General features: G+C 40.3%; 1 protein-coding gene across 1 annotated transcript; it reads left to right on the top strand.

The window, feature by feature from the left end:
* Positions 1-14: 14 nt before the first annotated feature.
* On the top strand, positions 15-27,963 carry LOC139755489 (UPF0389 protein GA21628). The gene is made up of 3 exons (XM_071673826.1): positions 15-469; positions 20,965-21,058; positions 27,142-27,963. Exons 1-3 carry the CDS (start codon positions 466-468, stop codon positions 27,350-27,352), a joined length of 309 nt encoding a protein of 102 aa, XP_071529927.1. The 5' UTR covers positions 15-465; the 3' UTR covers positions 27,353-27,963.

Genomic DNA, 27,963 nt, shown 5'->3' with positions numbered 1-27,963 from the left:
ATTTCAGTCAGTATTACAACTACTCACTGTAGTAAGGAAAAGCAATGATAGTCGTATAATGCTGGCAGAAGATTTGATAAATTCTCTGAGAGAAAGAACGAATATAATTAATCAAAACAAGGTCAAGCTAATCATTTAAGACTATACCAATACAAAACGTAGATAGCGGTGAATGGCAGTGTAGCTCACGTAAACACGAAACAGCTGAGCCAGTAACATTGCTGATCTGAACTCCAGCACCTCGACCTTCCCTGAGTTAAGAAGCAAAATCACATGCAGAGATGATTGCAAGTCATTCACTCCGTGCGCTGAGTAGCCCTCCCAAAGCCAAGACATCTGCTGAATAATGTTGCTGCCCTTTCCTTGGGGACTGGCCGAAGTTACTCTGACGATGCATCGAAGAAGGAAATATCCCCAACAGTAACTACCAAGCAAAGCAGTAGTGGAAGTTCATCCGAAGGCAGAATGGGTAAGAAAAACATCAACGTTTCTTACAAGTTATTGAAGCTATTGTTTGTTCTATTGGTGATTTCACAGTAGATACTTGGTACCAAGTACATGTTGTCAACTGACTTTTGGCCCTTTGCAAGATTTCGGATTGCATTTCTTACTGCCACCAGTTAGAGGGAGGGTTCTGGTGATAGTGTATTGACCCCTCGCAGTTCTCCAGCTAACTCAAGGATTATCCCGTCCCCTACTCTTGAAGTAACCCATTAGATAGTAGGTTGTTGATAACAGCCACCCTGGGTTGTACTACCGTCCAGACTGAGGAGCGTTAAAGTGGTGCCCAGAACCATTTTACACTCTCCATGTCAGGAGACCACCGGGTTAGTCTTCCCTTCTTACAAGCACCATTCACCTAAACAAACCTTATTTTGACTTTTGTCACTTAAGTACTCATGCCAATTCCTGTCCACTCAAACATGTATAAGTATCATCATGACAGTCTGTCAAATCTATGGCCCCTCGTTCCTGGCATTATGGAGTGCGAAGAATCCCCGGATTTCTTCTTGACTCTACTGCTATTGAGAAGGGCTCTGGCAGTGGTAGCACTGGCCCTTCTCATGACCTTTCCCTCTCTGTTAGACCTTCCTCTTGTTCTGTTTACTCTAGTGACTTTTCCTCAGTTGAACGCCATTTGTCTACTACCTCTCCTGATAACCTGCTTCTCTCTGAGACACAGTTGTCTAATGGTGTTCTCACTAGTCCTTTTTTCTTATCTAACTATAACTGACACATGATTCCAGTTCAGATGTGGTGTTTGAGCTTATTCCAACATAAACACACCTGTTGCATGCCTCAAGGACCTTGAGTCTCCAAACTTTGATGTTGTGTGGCTCAAGGTCTGTCCCCCTACTACCACATTTTTCCTCTGTTTTGCCTATCACTCTCCTAAGTCCACAAATTTTGTATCCTTCTTTGACTATCAAAACTTCTGCCTTGAGAAAGTGACATCCTCTCACTGCAAGCCAACATCCTCTACCTAGGGGATTTCAACTTTCACTGTTGATAATTGTTGAATTCCTCCTGTACAGATGGATGGTGAGGGTCAAGTTGGACTCCTCTAACCCAGGTAGCTGTCTTTTCTTTCTGCCTCACTCACATATGGACTACTGGCATTCTGTCCACAAACATACAATCTATCCTTGTCATACATAACACTTGACAATACATAGTTCACACAGCTCGTTCTTTGTAACTCTAGATTTTCCTGGGATGAGCTCTATGCGCCAGCCTTGCCTTTTGGCGTTATGGTAGGAACAGTAGAAAGACATAGTAGATAGGAGCTTTTAGGGAGGAGCATTAGGTAGAAGTAGTCAATTAGGAACATTAGGTAGGAGCCTCTGCAAAAGCTGCGCTAGAGTTGCCATTTGCCAATGACCTGTTAATGGTGAGGCACTAAAGGCTAAAAAGCAGCACAAAAGTAAACTAGTTATGGAGAGTGTTGCCAAGGCCACTGCCTTGAGGGGGCTCCACTTCGGGACAGGCATCAGAGATATAGATAGATAGATAGCCCTCCTTTTCCTGAATCCATGTTGCTCTTGCTCAGATAGTTTTCCCCTTACAATGAATCATTCATTTGCTCTCGGATTATCTCTCCCAGTATTTGACAGACCACTATCCTCAGCAAGACTGATCTGTTCTAAGCACTGTTTTATAAGGACATTTACCCTTTTTCACTCCTTTGGCACCTTCTTTGGTTTTCTGAACAATACCTCAAGTGAGCAGTCAGGTGTTCCGTAAGCACATGATTGTTTGTATGGAATTAAATACTTGGAATATCCTATTTCTACAATATATGCAGAGAGTTCTACACTGGTGGGGCTCCACTTATTATCACTTAAACAGTGGGAATGGTCCAGAAATTCCATCACAGAGTGCATGAAAAATAGAGAAAATGAAATTATCCCTCCCCTATGAAATATTGAATGTATGTTTAAAAGTAACAAAAGATCACAGATATCACAGACAGGTATGATATTTCCTTTTTTTTTCTTCTAACCTTGTCCTGTACTGAGTGAGTGCCCAGAAGGTCATGGAGTGTGAATGATGTGTTTGACTGCTCTTGTTTTACTCTTTATCATACACAGGCACCTATTTGGTAATAAAGAACTTACATATTTTTTACAAATATTACACCTTTTGCTCTAACATGGAAGATTGCCTGATGTTTAATAGGCTGTTAACATCAGCCACTCAGTGTATTACTACTGTCATGACTGGTCTTACTTTATGTTTCATCAGAATAGGACCACTGGTTTAGTCTTGCCATTTCCTTACAAGCACCATATACCCACCCAAACCACACTTATTTTCTTCTTTTAAGTTTTCTTGCTATCCCAAGGGATAGGGGAAAAAGAATACTTCCCATGTATTCCCAGTGTGTTGTAAAAGGCAACTGAAAGGGAAGGGAGTGAGGGGCTGGAAATCCTCCCATCCTGTTTTTATTTTATTGAAAAGAAGGAACAGAGAAGGGAGCCAAGGAAGGATATTCCCTCTGAGGCTCAGTCCTTAACACTACCTCACTAATGCAGGAAATGGTGAATATGTATGAAAAAATTCACTTGCCATATCCTGTCTGCAAAGTCTTTTTAAAATATAACTGATAGAGTCCAACAAACCTGTGGCCCCTAGTGCCCAGCATCATAGGGTGTTAAGAATATCTGGGTTTTTGAGTGACATTACTGTCAATGAGAGGAAGGGCTCAGACAGTAGTAGTACTGGACCCTCCCACAACCTATCCTTCACTGATGAACTTGGCTCTTTTCCTATTCCCTGTACTAACATTTGTGGTCTCTAGTAACCTCTCTTCTGTTGAACACCATCTGTCTTGTACCTCTCCTAATATTTTACTTCCCTCTTTCTTATGATGTTCTTACTAGCCCCTTTTTCATATCCAACTATAATCTCCACTCATGATTCTAGTACAAAGGTGGTGTCTGTGCTTATTCCTACATCACACCTTTTGCTTGCCTCGAGGGCCTTGTCTCCAAACTTTGATGTGATCTAGCTCAAGGTGTATCTTCCAACTGCTACACTTTTCCTTTGTTTCTCCTGCTGCTCTCCTAATTCTACAAATTTTATATCTTTCTGCAACTGGCATCCTCTCACCCACAAGCTAAGATCCTCTACTTAGGGGATTTCAGTGTTCACCATAAGGAATGGTTGAATTCCTCCCATACAGATGAAGGGGTGGATTGAAGCCCTCATGTTCTCCATTCTCAAGATTTATTGAAAATTATCTTCCACCTTGCCCATATTCCTGACCACTGTGGCCACTCTCCTAATATTCTGCATTTGTGTTAACCTCTTATCCATTGCATTGTAATTACACAGTATCACCCCCAATTGGTTCTTCAGACCACACTCTCATAAACATATCTATGTTAATGACACCTCCCCCTCCAGCAGTCCCTTCTAAAAGTAGATATTGGCAGTTCAACAAAGCTGAGTGGAATAACATAACTTCTTTTCTGACATTTCTTGGGTAATTTAGTCTCGTGTGGTGGTGTTTCTGTCAGCCAAAAGAATAGCAGAGGTTATTGTTGCAAGAATGGAAGAATTTATCCCTCTTGCTTGAAATTGACCTTGTCTTCCAATCTGTTGTTCAACCGTTCCTGTTCTGAGGTCATTCAGGCAAGGGACCAGGCATATCAGGCTTGGAGAAACTCTCTTTCCTCCATCTCCCATTCAGCATTTACCACTGCTCATAGTCATTGCAAGTACGTCACCTATGAGGCAAAGCATTCCTTTTTATCAATGATTTCCTTCCACAAATAACCATATTCACTTATACTCTGATGACTCAACACTGCCTTCCTCCACATCCTTCAATTCTGCTCCTCTTTCTCTCTTTTGGTCTGCATCTTGTCTTAACACATCTTCCTTGATAAACTCAGACTTTGATAGGATATTTCATTGGGGTAGATGAAATCTGGTCAAGTCTAATGCCTCCCAGACCCAGTTTTTACCCATTTCTTCATCAAACATTTTTTGCAACTTCCCTCTCTCCATTGATGGTTCTGTAATTCCACTTGTGGACTCAGTGAACATAATTGGTATTACTGAAAGATCAGCTTTTTCCAAGAAATAACAAAGTCTGCTTCTAAGAAATCGGGATTCCTGTTATGTTGAAGTTTCTTGTCCCCTAAACAGTTGCTCTGTGTATAGTAAGGATTGTTCCGTTCTTGTACTGCTCTCACATCTGGGGTGGTTCTAACTCTGTATTCTTACTAGACAGAGTTGAGTTGAAAGTGGTTCAGTTTATCAACTCTCACAGGCTAACTTCAAAACTTGACTTGCTTGCCCAGCACTGCAGTGTTGCTTCATTTTTCCTCTTCTGTAAATATTACATTGATTTTTCCTCATATGAGCAGGCTGCTTGTGTGCACCTAGCAATAGTAGACCATGCAATATCCAGCAGGCTGCTGTGTTATGTGATTACTGTGTGGTTGTTGGCAACCCAAGGGTGGGCTGTTTTGATAACTTTCTTTTCCCACACCTTGAAGGTTTGGAACTCTTTACCTCCCCGTCTCTTTCCTAATATCTTTGACGTGGCACGTTTTAAGAGATAAGTTTTCTTTTCCTCCAAAATTTATTTATACTTTTCCTTTTCCCTTCTGTTTCCATTTTGTTAACCTCTGTATATTTCAGTTAAGGTCCAGCCTTTATATGGACTTTTGCCCATGACTGGAGCCTCCAACAAAAAAAGAGTGTGAGGATAATACTGAAGGATTTGTTTTTATCTTTATACTGAAAACTTTACTCATATTTCATTATTATTAGGGAGGGTTAGCGAGGATGATTTGGTAAACAGAGAAGAGGTAGGAAAAGCTTTGCGGAAGATGAAAGCCGGCAAGGCAATGGGTTTGGATGGCATTGAGGGGAATTGATTAAAAAAGGGGTGACTGGTCGTTAAAGTTATTTAATGTATGTATGATTCATGGTGAGGTGCCTAAGGATTGGCGGAATGCTTGCATAGTGCCATTGTACAAAGGCAAAGGGGACAAAGGTGAGTGCTCAAATTACAGAGGTATAAGTTTGTTGAGTATTCCTGGGAAATTATATGGGAGGGTATTGATTGAGAGGGTAAAGGCATGTATGGAGCATCAGATTGGGGAAGAGCAGTATGGTTTCAGAAGTGGTAGGGGATGTGTGGATCAGGTGTTTGCTTTGAAGAATGTATGTGAGAAATACTTAGAAAAACAAATGGATTTGTATGTAGCATTTATGGATCTGGAGAAGGCATATGATAGAGTTGATAGAGATGCTGTGTGGAAGGTATTAAGAATATATGGTGTGGGAGGCAAGTTGTTAGAAGCAGTGAAAAGTTTTTATCGAGGATGTAAGGCATGTGTATGTGTAGGAAGAGAGGAAAGTGATTGGTTCTCAGTGAATGTAGGTTTGCGGCAGGGGTGTGTGATGTCTCCATGGTTGTTTAATTTGTTTATGGATGGGGTTGTTAGGGAGGTGAATGCAAGAGTTTTGGAAAGAGGGGCAAGTATGCAGTCTGTTGTGGATGAGAGAGCTTGGGAAGTGAGTCAGTTGTTGTTCGCTGATGATACAGCGCTGGTGGCTGATTCATGTGAGAAACTACAGAAGCTGGTGACTGAGTTTGGTAAAGTTTGTGAAAGAAGAAAGTTGAGAGTAAATGTGAATAAGAGCAAGGTTATTAGGTACAGTAGGGTTGAGGGTCAAGTCATTTGGGAGGTAAGCTTGAATGGAGAAAAACTGGAGGAAGTGAAGTGTTTTAGATATCTGGGAGTGGATTTGGCAGCGGATGGAACCATGGAAGCGGAAGAGTGAATCATAGAGTGGGGGAGGGGGCGAAAATTCTGGGAGCGTTGAAGAATGTTTGGAAGTCGAGAACATTATCTCGGAAAGCAAAAATGGGTATGTTTGAAGGAATAGTGGTTCCAACAATGTTGTATGGTTGCGAGGCGTGGGCTATGGAAAGAGTTGTGCGGAGGAGGATGGATGTGCTGGAAATGAGATGTTTGAGGACAATGTGTGGTGTGAGGTGGTTTGATCGAGTAAGTAACGTAAGGGTAAGAGAGATGTGTGGAAATAAAAAGAGCGTGGTTGAGAGAGCAGAAGAGGGTGTTTTGAAATGGTTTGGTCACATGGAGAGAGTGAGTGAGGAAAGATTGACCAAGAGGATATATGTGTCGGAGGTGGAGGGAACGAGGAGAAGAGGGAGACCAAATTGGAGGTGGAAAGATGGAGTGAAAAAGATTTTGTGTGATCGGGGCCTGAACATGCAGGAAGGTGAAAGGAGGGCTAAGAATAGAGTGAATTGGAGCGATGTGGTATACCGGGGTTGACGTGCTGTCAATGGATTGAATCAAGGCATGTGTATGGGGGTGGGTTGGGCCATTTCATTATTATTATTATTATTATTATTATTATTATTATTATTATTATTGTTATTATTATTATTTTTATTAATATCATTTTTATTTCTTTTTTCATTTATTTATTTTTTTCTTATAATTTGTTGCTGTTTCCCACGTTAGTGAGGTAGCGCAAGGAAAATGTATGAAAGAATGGCCAACCCACCCACATACACATGTACATACATGAACACCCACACATGCACATATACATACCTGTACTTTTCAACGTATACATACATAGACATATACATATATACACATGTACATATTCATATATGCTGCCTTCATCCATTCCCGGCGCCATCCTGCCACATATGAAAATGGCACCCCCTTCCCCCCGCAGGCACACAAGGTAGTGCTAGGAAAAGACAACAAAAACCACATTAGTTTACACTCAGTCTCTAGCTATCATAGGTAATGCACTGAAACCATAGCTCCCTTTCCACATCCAGGCCCCACAAAACTTTCCATGATTTACCCCAGATGCTTCACATGCCCTGGTTCAATCCATTGACAGCACGTCGACCCCGGTATACCACAGTGTTCCAATTCACTCTATATCTTGCACGCCTTTCACCCTCCTGTATGTTCAGACCCCAATAGCTCAAAATCTTTTTCACTCCATCCTTCCACCTCCAATTTGGTCTCCCACTTCTCCTTGTTCCCTCCACCTTTGACACATATATCCTCTTTGTCAAGATTATCTCACTCATTCTCTCCATGTGACCAAACCATTTCAATACACCCTCTTCTGCTCTCTCAACCACACTCTTATTATTGCCACACATTTCTCTTACCCTTTCATTACTTACTCGATCAAACCACCTCACACCACATATTGTCCTCAAACATCTTATTTCCAACAGATCCACCCTCCTCCACACAACCTCTATCTATAGCCCATGCCTCACAACCACATAACATTGTTGGAACCACTATTCCTTCAAATATACCCATTTTTACCCTCTTAGGTAACATTCTTGCCTTCCACACATTCTTCAACGCTCCCAGAACCTTTGCCCGCTCCCCATCCTGTGACTCACTTCCACTTCCACGGTTCCATCCACTGCTAAATCCACTCCCAGATATCTAAAACACTTCATTCCTCCAGTTTTTCTCCATTCAAACTTACCTTCCAATTGACTTGTTCCTCAACCCTACTGTAGCTAATAACATTGCTCTTATTCACATTTACTCTCAGCCTTCTTCTTTCACACACTTTACCAAACTCAGCCACCAACTTCTGCAGTTTCTTACCCGAATCAGCCACCAGTGCTGTATCATTAGTGAACAACAACTGACTCCCTTCCCAAGCCTGTTCATCCACAACAGACTGCATACTTGCCCCTCGCTATAAAACTCTTGCATTCACCTCCCTAAAAACCCCATTCATAAACAAATTAAACAACCATGGAGACATCACGCACCCCGTACTGACATTCACAGGGTACCAATCACTTTCTTTTGTTCCTACTTGTGCTCATGCCTCCAGCGACTTACCTTCCGCACCATATACTCCCAACACCTTCCACAGAGCATTTCTATCAACTCTATCATATGCCTTCTCCAGATCCATAAATGCTACATACACATCCATCTGCTTTTCTAAGTATTTCTTACATACATTCTTTAAAGCAAACACCTGATCCACACCTCCTCTACCACTTCTGAAACCACACTGCTCTTCCCCAATCTGATGCTCTGTACATGCCTTCACCTTCTCAATCAATACCCTCCCATATAATTTCCCAGGAATACTCAACAAACTTATACCTCTGTAATTTGAACACTCACCATTATCCACTTTGCCTTTGTACAATGGCACTATGCATGCATTCTGCTAATCCTCAGGCACTTCACCATGAACCAGACATGCATTGAATATCCTCTCCAACCAGTCAACAACACAGTCACCCCCATTTTTGATGAATTCCCCAGCAGCACCATCCAAACCAGCCGCCTTGCTGGCTTTCATCTTCCGCAAGGCTTTCACCACCTCTTCTCTGTTAACCAAATCATTCTCCTTGACCCTCTCACTTTGCAGACCACCTCGACCAAAACACCCTGTATCTGCCACTCTCTCATCAAACACATTCAACAAACCTTCAAAATACTCACTCCATCTCTGTCTCACTTCACCACTACTTGTTATTACCTCCCCATTTGCCCCAGTCACAGATTTTCCCATTTGTCTTGCACACTTTATTTACCTCCTTCCAAAACATTTTTTTATTCTCCCTAAAATTTAATGATACTCTCTCACCCCAACTCTCATTTGCCCTCTTTTTCACCCCTTGCACCTTTCTCTTTACCTCTTGCCTCTTTCTTTTATGCATGTCCCTGTCATTTGCATTATTTCCCTGCAAAAATCGTCCAAATGCCTCTCTCTTCTCTTTCACTAACAATCTTACTTCCTCATCCCACCAATCACTACCCTTTTTAATCTGCCTACCTCCCACCTTTCTCATGCCACAGGCATCTTTTGTGCAAGTTGTCACTGTTTCCCTAGATACATCCCATTCCTCCCCCACTCCCCTTACATCATTTGCCTCACCTTTTTCCATCCTGCACTCAATCTCTCCCAGTACTTCCTCACACATATCTCCTTTCCAAGCTCACTTACTCTCACCACTCTCTTCTCCCAACATTCTCTCTTCTTTTCTGAAAACTTCTTCATATCTTCACCTTCGCCTCCAGTTACCCCTCTCAGCACATTAACATTATTATTATTTGGATGGTATTGCAGTGGAATTTATTAAAAACGGGGGTGACTGTGTCGTTGACTGGTTGGTGAGGATATTCTGTGTCTGTATGGCTCTTGGTGAGGTGCCTGAGGATTGGCGGAATGCATGCATAGTGCCATTGTACAAAGGCAAAGGGGATAAAGGAGAGTGTTCAAAGTACAGAGGTATAAGTTTTTGGGTATTCCTGGGAAATTATATGGGAGGGTATTGATCGAGAGGGTGAAGGCATGTATAGAGCATCAGATTGGGGAAGAGCAGTGTGGTTTCAGAAGTGGTAGAGGATGTGTGGATCAGGTGTTTGCTTTGAAGAATGTTTGTGAGAAATACTTAGAAAAACAAATAGATTTGTATGTAGCATTTATGGATCTGGAGAAGGCATATGATGGAGTTGATAGAGATGCTCAGTGGAAGGTATTAAGAGTGTGGGAAGCAAGTTGTTAGAAGCAGTGAAAAGTTTTTATCGAGGATGTAAGGCATGTGTATAAGTAGGAATAGAGGAAAGTGATTGGTTCCCAGTGAATGTCGGTTTGCAGCAGGGGTGCTTGAAGTCTCCATGGTTGTTTAATTTGTTTATGGATGGGGTTGTAAGGGAGGTGAATGCAAGAGTTTTGGAGAGAGGGGCAAGTATACAGACTGTTGTGGATGAGATGGCTTGGGAAGTGAGTCAGTGGCTGATTCAAGTGAGAAACTGCAGAAGCTGGTGACTGAGTTTGGTAAAGTGTGTGAAAGAAGAAAGCTGAGAGTAAATGCGAATAAGAGCAAGGTTATTACATACAATAGGGTTGAGGGACAAGTCAATTGGGAGGTGAGTTTGATCGGAGAAAAACTGGAGGAAGTGAAATATTTTAGATATCTGGGAGTGGATTTGGTAGGGGAACCATGGAAGGCGAGAACATTTTCTCGGAAAGCAAAAATGGGTATGTTTGAAGGAATAGTGGTTCCAACAATGTTATATGGTTGCAAGGCGTGAGGTATAGATAGGGTTGTGTGGAGGAGGGTGGATGTGTTGGAAATGAGATGTTTTAGTACAATATGTGGTGTTAGGTGGTTTGATCGAGTAAGTAATGAAAGGGTAGAGAGATGTGTGGTAATAATAAGAGTGTGGTTGAGAGAGCAGAAGAGGGTGTATTAAAATGGTTTGGTCACATAGAGAGAATGAGTGAGGAAAGATTGACAAAGAGGATATATGTATCAGAGGTGGAAGGAATGAGAAGTGAGAGACCAAATTAGAGGTGGAAGGATGGAGTGAAAAAGATTTTGAGCGATCGGGGCCTGAACATGCTGGAGAGTGAAAGGCAAGCAAGGAATCGAGTGGTATGCTGGGGTTGATGTGCTGTCAATGGATTGAACCAGGGCATGTGAAGCGTTTGGGGTAAACCATAGAAAGTTTTGTGAGGTCTGGTTGTGGAAAGGGAGCTGTGGTTTTGGTGCATTACACATGACAGCTAGAGACTGAGTGTGAACGAATGTGGCCTTTGTTGTCTTTTCTCAGTGCTACCTCGTGTGCCTGTGGGGGGAGGGGGGTGTCATTTCACATGTGGCGGGGTGGCGACGGGGATGAATAATGGCAGCAAGTATGAATTATGTACATGTAAATATATGTATGTGTCTGTGTATGTATATATATGTATATGTTGAAATGTATAGGTATGTATATGTGTGTATGTGGACATGTATGTATATACATGTGCATGTGGGTGGGTTGAGCCATTCTTTCATCTGTTTTCTTATGCTACCTCGCTAATGCGGGAGACAGCGACAAAGTATATAAAGAGATATAATACTTTATTGTCATCTGTGTTAACGAGGTAGTGCCAGGAAATGATGAAGGAAGACCCATCTACTCATATACACACATATGTACATACATCTACATACATATACATGTACATATATACATATACATACATTTTCAGCAAGGTAGCGCCAGGAAAAGAGACTTAAAAAGGCCACATTCATTAACACTCAGTCTCTACCTGTCATGTGTAATGCATCGAAACCACAGCTCCCTATCCACATCCAGGCCCCACAGACCTTTCCATGGTTTACCCCAGATGTTTCACATGCTCTGGTTCATTCCACTGACACCACATTGAACCTGGTATACCACATCGTTCCAATTCACTCTATTCTGTGCATGCCTTTCACCTACCAGTTTGGTTTCCAAGTTCTCCTCCTTCCCTCCATCTGTGACACATATATCTCTTTGTCAACCTTTCCTCACTTATTCTCTCCATAAGCCCAAACCCTTTCAACACACTCCCTTATGCTCTCTCACCCACACTCTTTTCATTAACACACAATCTCTCTTCCCCTTTCATTGGTCTCACCACATATTGTCCTCTAACATTTCATTTCCAACACATCCACCCTCCTCCACACAGTCCTATCTATAACCCATGCCCTGCAACCATATATTATTGTTTGAATTAATATTCCTTCAAACATACCTATTTTTGCTCTCCAAGGTAACATTCTCTCCACACATTCTTCATTTCTTCCAGAACCTTGGCCCCTTCTTCACCTTATGACTCACTTCCACTTCCACAGTTCCACTTGCTGCCAAGTCCACTCCCAAATATTGAAAACACTTTATTTCCTCCAGTTTTTCTCCATTCAAACTTACATTCCAACTAACTTGTCCCTCAACCCAGCTGAACGTAATAACCTTGCTTTTATTCACATTTACTCTCACCTTTCTTCTTTCACACACTTTTCCAAACTCAGTCACCAACTTCTGCAGTTTCTCACTCAAATATCCACCAGTGTTGCATCATCAGCAAACAACAACTGACTCACTTCCCAGGCCCTCTCATCCCCAACAGAGTGCATACTCACCCCTCTCTCCAAAACTTGCAATTACTTCCCTAACCACCCCATCCATAAACAAATTAAACACCCATAGTGATATCACACATCCCTGCCACAGACCAACCTTCATTGGGGACCAGTCACTCTCTTCCTACTCATGCATGTGCCATACACCATTGATAAAAACTTCACACTACTTGTAACAGCTTACCTCCAACACCATATATTCTCAGTACCTTCCACAAAGCATCTCTATCAACCCTATCATATGCCTTCTCCAGGTCCATAAATGCCACATACAAATCCATCTGTTTTTAAGTATTTCTCCCTTATTCTTCATAGCAAACACCTGATCCATACATCCTCTACTTGTGGAACCATGCTGTTCCTCCACAATCTGATGCTCTGTACATGCTTTTACCCTCTCATTGAATACCCTTCCATACAATTTTCCAGGTATACTCAAAACACTTATGCCTCTATAGTTTGAACAATCACCTTTACCACCTTTGCCTATGTACATTGGAACTATACATGCATTTGCCAATCCTCAGGCACTTCACTGTGCTTCATATATACATTGAATATCCTTACCAACCAATCAACAACACATTCACCCCCTTTCATCATAAATTCAACTGCGGTACCATCTACTCCCACTGCCTTGCCAGATTTCATCTTCTGCAATACTTTCACTACCTCTTCTCTGTTCACCAGATCATCGTCCCTAACTCTCACTTCGCACAACACCACAACCAAAACACCCTACATCTTATCATCAAACACAATAAACAATCCTTCAAAATAGTCACTCCATCTCCTCACCCCTCCATTACCTGTTATCACTTCCCTCCTTGCCCCTTCACTGATATTCCCATTTGTTCTCTTGTTTTTCGCACTTTGATTACCTCCTTCCAAAACACCTTTTTATTCTCCCTAAACTTTAATGATATTCTCTTACCCCAACTCTCATTTGCCCTCTTTTACAGCCCTTTCACCTTCTCTTCAACCTCCTGCTGCTTTCTCTTATACATCTTCCAGTCATTTGCACTCCTGTGCAAGTCCAGTCCAAACGGTTCTCTTTTTTCTTTCACTAACAACTCTGATTCTTCATCCCACTACTCACTACCCCTCACTTCATTTGCTCTCACCTTTTGCCATACTACACTCAACCTCTCCTTGTATTTCTTCACACATCTCCTTTCCAGACTCACTTACTCTCACCACTCTTTTCTCCACAACAGTCTCTTATTTTTTGAAAACCTCTACAAACTTCACCTTCACAAGATAGTGATCAGACATCCCACCAGCTGCCCTTCTCAGCACATTTACATCCAAAAGTCTCTTTTACATGGCTATCAATTAATATGTAATCTAATAATGCCTGTTGACCATCTTTCCTACTCACTTGTATATATCTCTCTTTTTAAACCAGGTGTTCCCAGTCACCAGTCTTTTTTCAACACACAAATTCACATGTTCTTCACCCTCAACTGCCACATAACTCACCTTTGCATTGAGGTCACCCATCACTAATATCTGGTCATGTGCACCAAAACTGCTGACACACTCACTCAACTGCTACCAAAACACTTGCCTCCCATGACCTTTCTTGACCAGGTGCATAAGCACCAATAATTCACTGGGGAACAAATTTAAAGAAAATTTTTGGTGCCTCAAATTTTAGACACGATTCTAGGTGTATTCATGCCACTGAATAAGAATATGACCTTCATTTCCTTCTAGCAGCTATAGTTTTTGAGATAATTTACTTATCAATAAATGTACCTCTCATGAGCATAGATAGTTCTAAGTGGAGCTTGAAATGTGTGCTTCTGCACGGTGGCAACAAATAAGGATCAGTCCCAATTGGTCACTCAACTAAGACGACTGAACAGCAGGAAACAATTGCCGTGGTCTTACAGAAGATATCATACCACGATCACCAATGGCTAATCTGTTTGGATCGTAATATGGTGACTTTTCTGCTGGGTCAGCAGAGTGGATACACTAAGTATCCCTGCTTTTTCTCTCTCTCTTGGATAGTAGAGCTAAGGATGAGCACTGGATGAGAAAACAATGGCCTCTGAGAGAAAACATGGTGGTTGGAGAAAAGAATGTAATCACAGACCCTTTGGTTGACAAAGATAAGATCCTTTTACCACCACTGCACATCAAACTAGGTTTAATGAAACAGTTTGTGAAGGCTTTGAACAAAGAAGAGGACTGCTTTGACTTCATATGCAGAAAACAATGGGCCTCTTGAGAGAAAAATGGTGTTTGGAGAAAAGAATGTTATTGCAGAACCCTTGATTGACAGAGATAAGATCATTTTATAACCACTGCACATCAAACTAGGTTTAATGAAACAGTTTGTTAAGGCTTTGAACAAAGAAGAGGACTGCTTTGACTACACATACAGAAAATTTCTAGCGCTAAGGAGGGAGAAGCTGAAGGCAGGTATTTTTGGCAGGGCATAAAACAGGGAACTCATGAAAGACCCACATTTCCAAGATTCATTGAACAATGCTGAGGCAGATGCATGGTCTTTGTTCACTCTGGTTGTAAGAAATTTTCTTGGGAACAGTAAAGCAGATAACTTCTCTGAACTAGTGGAGAACATATTCTCTTCTTTCCTTCAACTTAGAAGCAAAATGAGCATCAAAGTGCATTATCTCCACAGCCACTTGGATTGTTCCCAGACAACTTTGGTGACCTAAGTGAGGAACAGGGTGAACAATTCCACCAAGATTTAAGAACCACGGAAGAAAGCTACCAGGGACACTGGGATACCCATATGATGGCCGATTACTGCTGTACCATTCAACGTGATTTTCTTGGAGCAGCTCAACGCAAGAAGTCTTTGAAATGCCAATTTTGTAAGATGCCTGAGTAAATGAACATTGTATCAGTGATTTATAACTTTCTATGCTTGTCTCACCATTATCTGTTTCTATGGATGTGATTTAATAATTTTTTATTTTTTTTTATTGTACTTAATCGCCATGTCCCACGTTAGTGAAGTAGCGCAAGGAAGCAGACAAAAGAATGGCCCAACTCACCCACATACACATTTATATACATAAGCGCCCACACACGCACATATATATACCTATACATTTTAACATATACATACACAGACATATACATATATAGTCATGCTGCCTTTATTCATTCCCATCGCCACCCCACCACACATGAAATAGCATCCCCCCCTGTGAGGTAGTGCTAGGAAAAGACAAAAAAGGCCACATTTGTTCACATACAGTCTCTAGCTGTCATGTGTAATGCGCCGAAACCACAGTTCCCTTTCCACATCCAGGCCCCACAACACTTTCCATGGTTTACCCCAGATGCTTCACATGCCCTAGTTCAATCCACTGACAGCACGTCGACACCAGTATACCACATCGTTCCAGTTCACTCTATTCCTTGCATGTCTTTCACCCTCCTGCATGTTCAGGCCCCGATCGCTTAAAATCTTTTTCACTCCATCCTTCCTCTCCAATTTGGTCTCCCGCTTCTCCTCTTTCCCTCTACCCTGACATCTATATCCTCTTTGTCAGTCTTTCCTCACTCATTTTCTCCTTGTGACCCTCTTCTGCTCTCTCAATCCACTTTTTATTACCACACATCTCTCTTACCCTTTCATTACTTACTCGAGCAAACCACCTCACATCACACATTGTCCTCTAACATCTCATTTCCAACACATCCACCCTCTTCTGCACAACCCTATCTGTAGCCCATGCCTCGCAACCATATAACATTGTTGGAACCACTATTCCTTCAGACATACCCATTTTTGCTCTCTGAGATAACGTTCTTGTCTTCCACACATTCTTCAACGCTCCTTGAACCTTCGCCCCCTCCCCCACCCTGTGACTCACTTCTACTTCCATGGTTCCATCCACTGCTAAGTCCACTAACAAATATCTAAAATACTTCACTTCCTCCATTTTTTCTCCATTCAAACTTAACTCCCACTTAACTTGTCCCTCTACTCTACTGAACCTAATAACCTTGCTCTTATTCACATGTACTCTCAGCTTTCTTGTTTCACATACTTTACCAAACTCAGTCACCAACATCTGCAGTGTCTCACCCAAATCAGCCACCAGTGCTGTGTCATTGGTGAACATCTGACTCACTTCCCAAGCCCTCTCATCCACAACAAACTGCATACTTGCCCCCTTCTCCAAAACTCTTGTAATCACCTCCCAAATCACCCTATCCATAAACAAATCTAACAGCCATGGAGACATCACGCACCCCTGCCGCAAACCGACATTCATTGTGGACCAGTCACTTTCCTCTCTCCCTACTCGAACACATGCCTTACATTCTCGATAAAAACTTTTCACTACTTCTTGCAACTTACCTCCCACACCATATACTCTTAATACCTTCCACAAAGTGTCTCTATCTACCCTATCATATACCTTCTCCAGTTCCAAAAATGCTACATACAAATCCATCTATTTTTCTAAGTATTTCTCACATACATTCTTCAAAGCAAACACCTGATCCACACATCCTGTACCACTTCTGAAACCTCACTGCTCTTCCCCAGTCTGATGCTCTGAACATGCCTTTACCCTCTCAATCTATACCCTCCCATATATTTTCCCAGGAATACTCAAAAAACTTACACCTTTGCAATTTGAACACTCACCTTTATCCCCCTTGCCTTTATACAGTGGCACTATGCATTCATTCTGCCAATCCTCAGGCACTTCACCATGAACCATACATACATTGAATATCCTTACCAACCAATCAACAACACAGTCACCCCCTTTTCTAATAGATTCCAGTGCAATCTCATCCAAACCCACCGTCTTGCTGGCTTTCATCTTCCGCAGAGCTTTCAGTACCTCTTCTCAGCTTCCAAATCATTCTCCCTTACCCTCTCATTCCACACACCACCTTGACCAAAACACACTATATCTGCCTTTCTATCATCAAACACATTCATCAAACCTCACTTCACCACTACTTGTTATTACCTCCCCATTAGCCCCCTTCACCATTGTTCCCATTTGTTCTCTTGTCTTACACACTTTATTTATCTCCTTCCAAAACATCTTTTTATTCTCCCTGAAATTTAATGATACTCTCTCACCTCAACACATTCATCAAACCTTCAAAATACTCATTCCATCTCCATCTAACTTCACCACTCCTTGTTATTACCTCCCCATTAGCTATCTTCACCGATGTTCCCATTTGTTCTCTTGTCTTATGCACTTTATTTACCAGCTTCTGAAACATCTTTTTATTCTTCCTAAAATATAATGATACTCTCTCACCTCAACTCTCATTTGCCCTCTTTTTCACCTCTTGCACCTTTCGCTTGACCTCCTGCCTCTTTCTTTTACACATCTCCCAGTCATTTGCACTACTTCCCAGCAAAAATCGTCCAAATGCCTCCCTCTTCTCTTTCACTAACAATCTTACTTCATCCCACCACTCACTACCCTTTCTAATCTGCCCACCTCCCTCCTTTTCTCATACCACAAGCATCTTTTGTGCACACCATTACTGCTTCCCTAAATACATTCCATTCCTCCCCCTCTCCCCTTACATTCTTTGCTCTCACCTTTTTCTATTCTGCACTCAAACTCTCCTGGTACTTCCTCACACAGGTCTCCTTTTCAAGCTCACATTCTCTCACCACTTTCTTCACCCCAACATTCTCTCTTCTTTTCTGAAAACATCTACAAATCTTCGCCTTTGCTTCCACAAGATAATGATCAGACATCTCTCCAGCTACTCCTCTCAGTACATTAACATCCAAAGGTCTCTCTTTCACATGCCTATCAATTAACAAATTCTACTTATATGAAGCCATTTTTTTTATCAAAAAGGCAACAATTGATTATTTGTAGTCATCAGTCCTTGTGCCCCATCAGTTGTATGCTTAGCAATTAGGGGTATATCACATCTCGATAACCAGAGCTGATAGAGGAAAATGGATGGCATATTTAGAATCAGCGACCAAAATTTATTTAAAATATGGCCTAATATCTCAGATACTAAATTCTGTGTAGCCTTATGATATAATCACCCACATCATTCTAGAACTTACTTTCTTACAATCCGTCACAAACTCCCACACCTTCTGCTTCAGGAGTAGTGCTGCTCCTTCCTTAACTCTTGTCCTCTCACCAACCCCTGACTTTACTCCCAAGGCATTTCCAAAACACTCTTCACTTTTACCCTTGAACTTCATTTCACTCAGAGCCAGAACATCCAGGTTTCTTTCCTCAAACATAGTACCTATCTCTCCTTTCTTCTCATCTTGGTTATAACCACACACATATTCAGACACTCCAATCTGAGCCTACGAGGAGGATGAGAACTCCCCGTTTGACTCTGTTTCGTCTTTTAGGAATTGAAATACAAGAAGGAGAAGGTTTCCAGCCCCCCAATCCCACCCCCTTTAGTTGCCTTTTATGACACGTGGGGAATACTGAGGTAGAATGCTTTCTCCCCTACCGCATATATACTTTTATTTCATGCACAGCCACAATCTTTTTGGTGATTAACTTGAATATATGTAGAAATATTACACCTTTTACTACATATGAACTTGAGCAGAATGGGTATATGGCATGTATGGGGAGGATAATGGTATTTTTCATTTGGATATGTTCTAGGTCTTTGCTTAACACCTTTAACAAAGTTCTCCAGTAACTAGAGATTACTTAGAGAAGGTTAAGTACAGTTCTTACTTAATTTCTTCTATAAGTGCAAGTTTATTGGGATAAATCCCTTCCTATGTCATCTGCCACTAAAATCACTCTGTATAAGTCACCTATTTCTTCACATTTCCGATGTTTTATTTCTTCACTTTCCTTACAAACTGATACATAATTTAGGTCATCAACATCTTACACGTTATCTGTGGAGTCACAGATCTTCAGGTGGATGGATGTGCACTGAGAATGATAGGTGTAGAGGTACTGAGGATAGCATATTTTTTTTCAATGGCTGCCTAGTGATAGAAGTGAGCTCTATAGGCTGCTAAGGTTATGATAAGTCAGATGGATATTTAAACAGAGATGCTAAAATCTAGAGCATCAGTTGATGTTGGCCGCTGCTTCCGAAGAGAATATTAGTTGATGTTGGCCGCTGCTTCCGAAGAGAACATTAGTTGATGTTGGCTGCTGTTTAAGGGTTAAACTTTCTCTGCTATCATAAAAGTTTAGATTTGTTTACTGTCAGCATTCTTATTTTCATCACATAGCTTACAGCATTCTTCCATTACTCTGATACTAAAAAAGTACTTCATTACATGTTTTCAGACAAGTTTTGCTCATTTTATGTTATTGTCTCTGGTTAGTCTGTCTTTTCATCTGACAAAAAAGTCTGCATTTTTAAACTTGGCTTAGAAACTTAAACATTTTGAGTAAGTTTTCCTATATTCTTCTTTCTTGTTGTGTGCAAATTTATAGGCTCTAATCTCTCCTTGTCCCACTCTCATTTCAGGTGGCATCATTGTTGCCCTCCTCCTGAGTATCATTAATTCTTTTTATTGACATTTTCGCACTATACAGGGGAGGAAGTTTACACTCATGACACCCATCTCATGAAGTTTTTCTATCATACAACATTTTAATCATTTGTATATCCATCCATCTAATTCTTTGACATTCAGAAAGTACTTTTTACATTTTTTCAATAAATTCCTTGCTTAGCTTGTTTTAACCTCTGGTTGCTTTGTATTTGCATCACATGAAGAAATGTTCACTATCAGTAGTTTTGAATTGGTTTATAAATTCTAAGGTTGTAATAGTTTCAGTGTACTCTTTTCAGTGTTAGGCTAATCTATGGCTTCATAATTTTTGTGCAATCTTTGTTGGCTGTCTCTAGGCCATTTCTGTTAGTTCTTTGTTCTTCCTTATGAGATGGAGCAGTGTTAGTGTCAAAGTTTCTCTCCATAACACACAAATAGTAATCACAGAGCAGTATGAGTGTGCATTAGAGTGAATCAGGTTGAGAACTGAGATTGTTTGAAGAAATTTGAGGTGGCTATTTCTACTTTATATGTAGTTGGTATTCATATATAGAGGTAAACAATATTGAGAGTTTAGTTTAGTGTTGCATGCGACAGCTAAACATTTGCTTTTGAAGCACAACAGGATTTAGATTGCAAGTACAAAATGTCAAGCATTGTCAGATGGCAGGAGACTAAATTTTTAAGAATCCAGAGGCTGAGAGTGAAAAAACAAGTAAACAAGGTATAGGTTCTGAGAGTGGGAAAGAACAAGTAAACAAGTTATGGATTAAGTAAGAAACATAAAGGCAAGTAATAAAGGATGGGTGGACCATAGGGGTGGAAAGACTTCTTAATAATGCAAAATTGGTCAAATAGATATAATGAATCAGGAAAGAGCTAAAGGAACAGAGAATGCAGGAGTAGAAAATGCATCAAGTGGATGAGGAAATGATTAAGTTTAGCCTTCTTTCCTAGAACCCTTGACTTGTTTTACAGAATCTTCTTTCAGGTCTGATGGATCATCGTGTTGGTAAACTAGATAAGTTCATCTTAGTATGGGGTGGAAGATATAAGACTGTTGCTGAAGTTCCAGACCGTGTAAGGTAAGAAAAACTAAAGGATGAAATTTCGTACATGACCAGATTTTTCTAGATAATAAGCTTTTTAGTTTTGGTTATGTTGATAAATGTGAGAAAGTAGATATGCCCATCTCTATCACTATGAAAGATTTTTCCCCTATAGTTGATAAAAGCACAAGGGAGAATTTAAACTTAGTACTTGATCAAGAGTTATTATGTATTTATTGCACCAGTTGACTAATGGTTGTACTTTGTAGTGTGAGATTTTCCTTACTTTTGAATTATGCAAACAACTGATTTTTTTCATTCATTAGCTGTAGATGCAGTTTCATTATGGTAATTGTGTTCTGTTGTGAATATCTTCAAAATATGAGAATATTAAGACACTATTCTCAGTTTTTGCTGGAACTGTTTTGTATGGTAAGGTATAAAGCATTTTCTCATTGTTTTAACATCGTGTTCTTGCCAAATGGAGACATGTTTGATACTCTCTTCATTTGTAATGTGTTGCTGTCACATGCAAGATCAGGTTTCACCCTTTTAGCCATGTTTACATCTTATTTTTATACCAGCAAGTGGGAAGATCCACCTCAAATTTCTTCACACATCCTCAGCTCTTATATTTTCTCAGTTTGATTCAGTTTATTGCACATTTGTACTTCTTTTTTATTACTATAAGTATGTTATGAAATTCAATAGCAGGGGACTGGAAATCCTCCCCTTTCGTATTTAGCTTTCCAAAAGAAGGAACAGAGAAGGGGGCCTAGTGAGGATATTCCCTCTAAGGCTCAGTCCTCTGTTCTTAGTGCTACCTCGCTAATGGGGGAAAAGGCGAATATGTATGAAAAAAGTTATGGAATGAAAAATTTGACATTTGTGTTGCCCCTTCCTCCTAAGGAAGAGCACAGAACTAATAGAAATAACCTAGATAAGGGCAGCAAAGGCAGTAGCTAAATTATGATGGCTAGGCTTCAGTGACAAGTTAGAGGCCATAGATTTGCACAATGTGGAATGGAGAAGAGTAAAGTGAGACATGTTCACATCCTTCAAATTCCTATGCTAGTTTGACAGTGATGAAAGTGAAAAGTTCTTCATGCAATGCAGACACAGAGGCCAAAATAGGAATCTAAGTAAGAAGTGTTAGAAAAAATATGAATATTTTCGTACTATCAGATAAGTGGATGAATGGATGAAGTGATGAAACTGTGATTGCTGACTGTATACAAATTTTTAAAAGTTATATGAAAGTAAAGAAAGCCATGGAGAGCCATGGGTGTTCAAGTTCCACCCTATGCTGTAAGGAAGACTTGATGATAAGAAGGAAAGGAAGGAGAGAAAAAAGCCATGAATGAAATAAGAAATAACCCAAGATACTTTTTTTTTTATTCAAAATGCAAATCCAGGACCACAAATTCAATTGGCCCACCAGCAACAGAAAAAGGTATTTTTATAGATGACTCCCAGGAGATGAATGAAAGTCAGTATGAATTTGTATTCAATGTGCTAAAAACCATGTTAACAAGAAATGAACCAGCAGACTTCATAAACAGTAATCCCCAATGTTGCTGATTGTCTGTGAAGAGCTTCATCCACCCCTATACATTTTCAGAGGCGATGTCACATTTACATTTTAGTGCTTTGTCACCCCTCCTTTGGCTGCGTTTACCATCTGCAGATGCCTAGACATGGAACTGGCAAGGTTCTTGAAGTATTCTAGGTCCATCTCTTGGGTCCAGAGAGTCTTGATATGAATGAGGGGTGGCACTGATGAGTTGTTACAGGAAGCAAGATTGACTTGCATCATCTTCTTGATTAGGTTAAGGTCTGTGGAGTTTCTGTGCTGCTCCAGCAGCTGAGTCTTTTCTTCTGATAACCATTTCATCACCTTTTTAGCCTTATTATGGGGCACTATCCAGCATAAAGCGATCACACCAGTTAGCTTTTTGAAGAAGCTGATGGCCATCTCGCTTCGTAATGCACTGCTCTCCATTCACTGTATAGTGTTTTTAGGTAAGAAGTACGTTCTTCCCTTACCCATTGCACCAATAAAGAAACCCCAGATCACTATGCTATCTGGGTGTTTCACCATATTCACTGTGAAATGAAAGTTATACCAGCTGGCACCCTCCAGCATCCTCAGCCTCCCCTGCCTTACTCCATTGTTGCTCACTTCACTCTTTGAATTTTTTTGCAAATGTGATTCTTTTGCATTTTGTTTACTTCATAAACAGCTGGCTTGTGGGAGGAAATGGGAAGGTTCTTTTCCATGCATTGTTAATAGTTCTTTGAAATACATTTCCTAGATGTTTTGGATAGCTTTTCTTTAGGGACTGGAATGGAGGATTGCTTCAATACATCTTGTCATAGGAGATTATCTTTAGGTCTAGAAATCGTCCTTAGACAACCAGGGATAAATCATGGTGGTGGGATGACATTGTCAGAAAGGCCACAAGCACTGGCAAGCAGCCATCTGATTGTATCTTCTGAGCACCTAGTGTGCTTAGAATTCACATATTATATTGCCTCTAGTCGAAAAGTCAGGCTTTCTGACTAACCATTTTGAAACACAGTTGGAAGAAATATAGTGCCATGAAGCAAAGTTCACAAAATGAATCAGCAGCAAGGAAAAGTAAAGAAAGAACATCCTTTCTTAAAGATAGCATTAGGCACACTGAGCAGTTTGTTGGTGCTCACATCATCATTACAAACAACTAGTCTCAGTGACCAGAGGTATGATGATTTCACCCAGAGGGCATCATATTCTTATGCACACAGCAAACCTAGCTGTCTAGTATGTTTGAAAATGTATAGGGGCAGACAAAGTTTTTTTTGCAGACACTGTAAGAGGTACCATCACCCCACCACATAATTTTGAGAGGGCGTAGGCCTGGATTCATGGAGCTCAGTCCTCATATGGAAATGCAAAACACACCTAGAATTGAGCACTAAATATTCTGGCAACATTCCCGAGAGTTTGAAACTAACTGATATTCCTCTGTTTCACAATAGTGGATGAAAAGCAGTTCCAAAGAACTGTTGACCGATAGCATTAACATAACATGCTGAAATCTTCAAAAAAGCCCTAAGAGACAAACTGACAAAATTTATGGAATGAAACAATCTACATAACCCAAGCCAGCATGGCTTTAGGGCAGGAAGATCTTTCCTGTCTCAGTTGCTTGGCCACTGTGATAGTATTGTTGATGCTTTGGAAAACAAACAAAATGCTGACATGATTTTCAGAGTCTGCAAAAGCATTTGACATGTGACCATGGTTCATAGCACATAAATTGTGAAAGATGGGAATTACTGGAAAACTTGGGAAAGGATATGCAACTTTTTAATCAACAGATCACAACATGTACGTACTTGTAAACCATGCCATCTTCAGTGCCTCCACAGTAAAAAGCTCAGTCCCCAAAAGAACTGTAATTGCATGCACAAACCACAGTTTCATATACTTTACAGATGTTACAAGAATTAAAATTACAATAATAGAGGATACTGAAAGGCTACAAAGAGACATAAACAAAGTATTAGAGCAACTGAGAACAAAATGTCTTTCATTGAGAATAAGTTTCAGAATACCAAGCAGACACAGACAGTGTCATAAACTTGATGAAGAGTTTGAAAGATCTTAGAGTAAATGATGCCTAACAACCACACTTACAGCAAACACAACAATAGTTGCCTCCTCCAGATGGATGGTGGGCTGGATTCTGCAGACTTTCAAGACAGTAGAAGAAAAACTAAGGCTTTAATTCCTTTCCCCAGAAACCCACTCTGCTTTCATTTCCACTTAGAATCATTACAAAGCTGTTCTTTGAAGAGCCATATGCTTTTAAAAAAAAAAGTGTGCTGACTTGACTTATACTGACAAAATGTTTTCGATACTAGCCAAAAGCATCTCCAACTACTTTTGTAATTCAGCCTTTTCTCCTCTTCTCTTCTCTGATCAGTTTATTGCTAACTCTCCAACTGATAAAGCTGCTCTTTTTAGCGCCTTGTTTTCCTGTAATTCAACTTTGGATGATTCAAATTCTAATCGGCTGCTCCCATCTCCCCCTGAAACTATGCCATCTCTTATATTCTACTCATGCAGTGTCTTCTAGTATTGTCCCAGATCCAGGTTGACAAGGCATATAACTCAGATGGCATGCCTCCTCGTGTGCTAAGGAAGTGTGCCTCTGACCTTGCACCAATTCTTGTTTGTCTGTTTCACTTCTGCCTAAAAATCCAGACCATCCCTTCCACTTGGAAACATGTCTTGGTGTAGCCAACATGTCTTGATGTAGCCCCTCTTAAAGAAAGGAAGCCACCCTAACCCCTTCAACTATCATCCCATTGCTATCACTTTTGCTACCTGTTTGAAACTCTTTTAAACTCTGACTTTCTCAACCACCCAGAATCCCTTTCCTTTCTTTTGGATCAACACTATGGATTTTGCAGTGCTGGGTCTATGGTTGATCATCTCTTCTATGTGACACTCTTCTCTCAGGTATTTTGGTGAAACGCATGTTGGAACCCTTGACATCTCCAAATTATTTGACAGGGTATGGCATAAATCTTTTTTTCTAATCTCCCTCCCTTTGGTTTCACTTTGGTTTCTCTATTGCATAATTTCCTCTCTGGCTGTTCCATTGCAGTAATTGTCGATGAAGTGACTTCTCCTTTCCTATCCTATGGATTTAGGTGTTCTTCAGGGTTTTGTTGAATCACCTTTCATCTTTCTTTAATAACTGATCTCTCATCTACATTTAACCCTATTTACTCTTGTGCTGATGAATTCACTCTACATACTTCAGCTCATTTTTCTTCTCCTCCTCCCTCTAATACTCATTCTCTTTCTCCTGATAACATTTCCGTTCTCAGTTTGGACCTGTGCAGCATTTTGGAGTGGGAAGCAGGAACTTTATAGAATTTAATCATGGTATAATGCTATGTCTCCTCATATCTCTTTCTAAGAATTATTTGTTTCTCTCTGTTAAATTTCAAAAAAACAACAATTCAACCCTGTAATGATATAAACATATTGGATGTAACATATCCTCCACTCTGTCCTAGAAACCCAACATAATTAACGTCACAAAGTCGGTTTCCCAAAAGCTGGGAATGTTGTGTATGATAGCTGTAATTGGTTTTCTTGTGAGCAGGTGTTTCACATCTATGGGGGTTTTATTCTCCCTTGTATGGAATGTTGCTCACACATTTGGAGTGGCTCAACCTCCACTTCTTTATGATCTAAAGTGGAATCAAAAGTCTTCCATCTCATTAATTCTTTCAGTATCACCACTCTTTATCCTGTTGCTGCTCTGTTCTGTAGGTATTGATTTAGTGATTGTTCTCAAGAATTGTTTACACGTGTCCACACCCCTAAAGTTTGAATCTATGGCACATGGGTTGCTGCTTCCCACAGCTTGTGTGTGTAGACCAGCCATTTAAGGATTGGCCATTATGAAACCTCCTTCTTCCCTCACAGAGCTAGACTGTTGAATTCTCTTTCTTTTTCTGGTTTACTTTCTTCATATAATCTTTGGTTCCTATAAGAGTCAAGTCTACAAACACATAGGGAACCCTGGTTAATTTCTATGAATTTCTACCTTCTTGCTCTTTAGCTTTTTTTTTTTAAAATGGGTTTGATTTAGGCATATTATTAGCCTGTGTCATGTCAATTACTGTATAAAAAAAAGAGAATACAAAGGTAGAATTCTTTCTTCCTTATTTATCTATAATTACCCCAGGACCTCTCTATGAAAGGATCCTTGTGATTTGGAGCAGCCACTCCCATTTTTATAAAAACTAGTTTTGCTCAGGTCCCCAAGCAATTAGATCGCAAACTTTCCTGGTTTCCCTCCCCTTAGTTCACCTGTTCATTACCATTTTCTTTTATAAACATATGTCAAGGAGGTAGTATAAATCATTAATTCTTTACATATTAGCTTTCAGCTTTCTTGTAGTCCCATCCATTGAACTTTGCACCTTTTCATCCTTTCAGCCCTCAGGGAAATCTCTGTTATCTCACAATAAGGAAACAGATTATATTTAAAGCTTCCTAGTGTGATAAAAAATGTAGTGTGCGAAATTGACCTCATGATTTTTATTGACAGCTTAGACGCACTGGAACTGGCCCGTAACAAGGCTAGGATCAAAATCAACATAATGATGTGTGTAGCTACAGTTTTTGGTTGCATAGCCATGGTTTACTCAGGGAAAAAGGCTCGAGAAGCTGGAGAATCTGTTGTCAAGATGAATCAAGACTGGCATAGAAAGATGAAGGAAGAATCAACATTGGCAAAGAAAAATGCTGATTCTGTTTAGAATATACAGTATACTTCTTGTAGTTGTCTTTTTGACACATGCATTTTTGTTAAGATTACTCTGAATGATGCTGTTTCATCCCCTCAAGTATTATGAATATGGTAATATAGATAGCGAACATGTATAAATTTTTTTGATGAGGAATGGACAGTACTGTAGTTTGATGATATTCAGTGTAGTTGGCATAGTATACAGTAGGATTGATATTGACCTTGCGATTATTGGTATACCTGCAAGGTGTATTGTAGGAATGTAATTGATCTTCCTAAATGAGGTGTATAAACAAGGTGTTTATAGGAAGGGAAGAGGCTTTATAGTCCAGATATCTGTGCATAGGCATTGGGGACATTTGTAGAGGAGAAGAATAAAGTTTACGCAGCATTTATGAACATGAAGGTAGTAGAGAGGCATTTTAGGAACTTGACTTTTGGTGTGCTTGGAAGATTTTTGAATGCTCTTGTGAGCTTTTAAAAGGGAAGGACACCTAGTTCCTGTTATACATTGTTGTCCATCATATGTTGTTTCACTTATGCTTTGCTATGTCCTTGACAAAATAAATATGATATTCTAGATATGTATACCATATATGTATATATATTATTAGTTTTATA

Source organism: Panulirus ornatus, chromosome 19 (assembly GCF_036320965.1).
Source record: "Panulirus ornatus isolate Po-2019 chromosome 19, ASM3632096v1, whole genome shotgun sequence".
NCBI classification, from domain to species: domain Eukaryota; kingdom Metazoa; phylum Arthropoda; class Malacostraca; order Decapoda; family Palinuridae; genus Panulirus; species Panulirus ornatus.
The sequence above is the reverse complement of the archived record's forward strand: the minus strand, read 5'-3'. Positions and strand labels throughout refer to the sequence as shown.

Coding starts and splice junctions, on each gene's coding strand:
- LOC139755489 (XM_071673826.1), top strand. Junction 21,059..27,141: donor GAAGTTCCAGACCGTGTAAG/GTAAGAAAAACT, acceptor TTTTATTGACAG/CTTAGACGCACTGGAACTGG.